The 3,131-nt window shown below is 39.8% G+C and overlaps 1 protein-coding gene across 1 annotated transcript; it reads right to left on the bottom strand.

Annotated features, from left to right (window-relative positions):
• Nucleotides 1-1,148: 1,148 nt before the first annotated feature.
• On the bottom strand, nucleotides 1,149-2,154 carry LOC133035882 (uncharacterized). Its single transcript, XM_061112321.1, has 2 exons — nucleotides 1,366-2,154; nucleotides 1,149-1,289 (listed from the first exon to the last, which is right to left on the bottom strand). The coding sequence occupies exons 1-2, from the start codon at nucleotides 2,152-2,154 to the stop codon at nucleotides 1,149-1,151; spliced, it is 930 nt and encodes a 309-aa protein (XP_060968304.1).
• Between the last annotated feature and the right edge of the window lie 977 nt (nucleotides 2,155-3,131).

The following is a 3,131-nucleotide window of genomic DNA, read 5'->3' as shown; positions in this document are numbered from 1 at the left end:
TGTTGCACAGTCGAAGAAGAAAATGAAGAGAGTTCCGCATCCCAAGTGCTCTTGTGCACAACCTGTAGTGATCAAAACCTCGTGGACAGATGCAAACCCAGGATGGAGATTCGGGATGTGTCGACGTTATAGGGTGAGTTGTATTTTTTTTAATTTTTTCTGTGTTTCCGTGATTGGTTTGCTCGAGACCTCGTCTGATTCTGCAGTAATGGTGTTTTTTTCCACAGCTGGTTGGTGGATGTTATTTTTGGGAGTGGATCGACCCACCAATGTGTGAAAGGGCATCGGAGGTGGTTCCTGGGCTGCTGCGTAAAATTAGAAGGCTTGAAGGAGAAATTTCAGACATTTCAACATCAAATGTTGATGCATATAATTATCTGAACAGTGTGGAAAATAACTGTGAGCAATCTTCAATACTGAAGGCCTTGAACAAGGGGGTTCAGGTTGATGAGCACTCATTGCTTAACAGTATGGGAAAGACCGATTGCATGGAGAGTTTCAATGGAAGTAGCAGTACAAGTGTTGAAGACCCAAAAGAGAAGATTTGCACCAGTGGAATCTTAGTCATAAGTGTTATTGTTGCCATTGTTCTGTTTTGATTAATGTTCTGAATGTTGTTTAATGTATGGAGATATTGTGAGGCAAAACCACCTTAACTTTTATATTTGTAACAGTTAACCCCAAAATGTAATGTTTTTAAGGATAATGTTCGAATGTTATTTAAGGATGTAATGATATCTTTTGGTTGCTAATGCAGTATTAGAATGTAATGTAAAACTTGGCAATTTAAATGAACATTGAAACTTTTGCAAAATAAAATTTCTATTCATTTGGTTGTTGGTGCATTGACCTGTTCGGATCCAAAAGGCACATATACATTAGCAAAATATACTGTTGTTGTGCTTGGTGCATTGATCAAAAGATTACCAAAATGCACCTATACAATTCACATTGATCAAAAGATCACCAAAATGCACCTATACATTTAACATTGAGCCAAATATAAATTAAGGCCCTATTGGTGCTCGGGGCATTGATCAAAAGATCACCAAAATGCACCTATACAAGAAATATCCAAAAGGTATCTAAAATTAGTTTCTGTGACAATAGTTTAATGTAAATTATAATGTTAGAATTCTAAACGACAATCAACCCCGACGCTGGGAACTTGAACCTTCACCCCTCTTCCTAGCCTCTTTAGCAAGTTGGTTGTCCTTTCTCTGCCTCCTCTTGAGTGTTGCAGCAGATGGATTTTGAATTGGTGGCCTACCTCCTTTATTCTTTGGAGCCTACAATGGACATATAAACAATGTCAAAACACAATAGAAATGTAAAAGTCAAAAAAATTGGCAAATCAATTCATACCTCGTTTGGCACATCTGGTACAGGTTCCTTGCATCTTGGGGCTGTGTGTCCAGTTTTTCTGCATTTAGAACAATGCATGACAGTTCCAACTCTGCTGGCTTTTCTAACTGTGGCAGCTGCAGGTGGATCTTTTTCATCAGCACCCCTTCTCCTTTTCTTTTTTGGCCTGCCAGGAAGGTTATGCTCACAGGGAGGGAATATAGGGTTAAGGCCCTTGTTTGGCCACTTGTCAGGGCTAGGCATGGGGGAAATTGTGCCTGCATATGCTGCTCCATAAGCTTCAACTTTGTAGTACCTATGTATGTAACCCCATTCATTATGGCCACAAAACCAAATGACTGCCAAGGCATGACCACAAGGAATTCCAGTGAGCTGGAACCTTCTGCATGTGCACTCATGTTTGTCCAAATCAACCATAAAGGCACCAGCTTCTGACATTTTAACTTCAAATAAAACAGCATTTGCTCTTGTGACAGAGCACTTCCTACCAATTTCAGCATTTTTTGCTACAAGCTTTGCTATGTTGTTGTGCACTCCATGCTTCCACTTTTGTATGCCTTCCTTTCTCTTTGTAAAAGTAGACATTAACCAACCTCTGATTGTCTCCAACAGTGTGACAATGGGCTTGTCCCTTCCATCCATAATGGCCATATTGAAGCTTTCACACATGTTGTTCAATAACATGTCACATTTAACACCTTCCTTGAAGTATGCCTTTGTCCACTCTGACTTTTGTTTGGTTGCTAACCAATTGTAAGCTCCTTCATTTATATCCTTAATTTCTTTCATCCTCTGGTCAAAATGAGCAGGAATTGTTGATCTAGCAGCGGCCCACACAAGTTGCTTCAGTAATAGGCCAGGGAAGTCTTTCTTGAAGTTGCAGTACATGTGCTAACACAGAATCTTGTGTCAGGGCTGTTGAAAATAGACTCAACAACATTTTGAAGACCCTTTTGCCTATCACTCATCATGGTGAGTGTCCTTGTATCCCTTGGTGCCAAGTCATCCTTCAATAATGTTAGAAACCATTCCCAACTGCTAGTAGTTTCCTTCTCTACAACTGCATAAGCTACAGGAAATATGGAATTCCCTCCATCTACACCAATTGCTGCCAATAGCACACCTTTACAGTAACCTTTGAGGAAGCAACCATCCAACCCTATTAATGACCTGCAACCTCTATAAAACCCTTCTTTGCATGCTTGAAGGCAAATATAACACCTCTGAAAGATCCTTCTCTCACCCCTTAACTCTGTTTGAATCTTGGCTGTACTCCCTAGGTTGGTCTTCAAAATCATTTGGAAGTAATCATCCAGTATGTCATATTGTTCTGCCAGAGACCCTTCAAGCAATGCCTTTGCTGCATTTCTGGCTCTGTAGAATTGCCATGAAGTGACCTTAGAATACTTTGTGTCTTTGGTCATTTCAGAAAACTGTTTGAATTCCATTTCAGGGTGTTGCCTAAACTGATCAATGAAGTGTTTGGTCACCCAATTAACATCAATAAGCCTGAAAATACCCATGAATGAACAATCAGTATGAATGAAAATAGTTATAATTAATGAACAATCAATAACATTAAAATAGCAAAAGTACCTGTTCTCCAAGACCATGCCACAGTGGTGCCCTCCTTCAGTTATTGTAGTGATCTTGAATGTCATTCCATCTGGTTGGACATGTGCATTTAGAATCCATGGGCACCCCTCTGCACTGCACTTAGCTCTGAACTTAGCTCTATCATTGTGAATTAGAATATATTCCCTGTC

Source organism: Cannabis sativa, chromosome 3 (genome assembly GCF_029168945.1).
Source record: "Cannabis sativa cultivar Pink pepper isolate KNU-18-1 chromosome 3, ASM2916894v1, whole genome shotgun sequence".
Taxonomy (NCBI): domain Eukaryota; kingdom Viridiplantae; phylum Streptophyta; class Magnoliopsida; order Rosales; family Cannabaceae; genus Cannabis; species Cannabis sativa.
This window is presented reverse-complemented; position numbering and strand designations above follow the sequence as displayed.

Coding starts and splice junctions, on each gene's coding strand:
- LOC133035882 (XM_061112321.1), bottom strand. CDS start 2,154: ATGAAAGAAATTAAGGATATAAATGAAGGAGCTTACAATTGGTTAGCA. Junction 1,290..1,365: donor TACCAGATGTGCCAAACGAG/GTATGAATTGAT, acceptor TGTCCATTGTAG/GCTCCAAAGAATAAAGGAGG.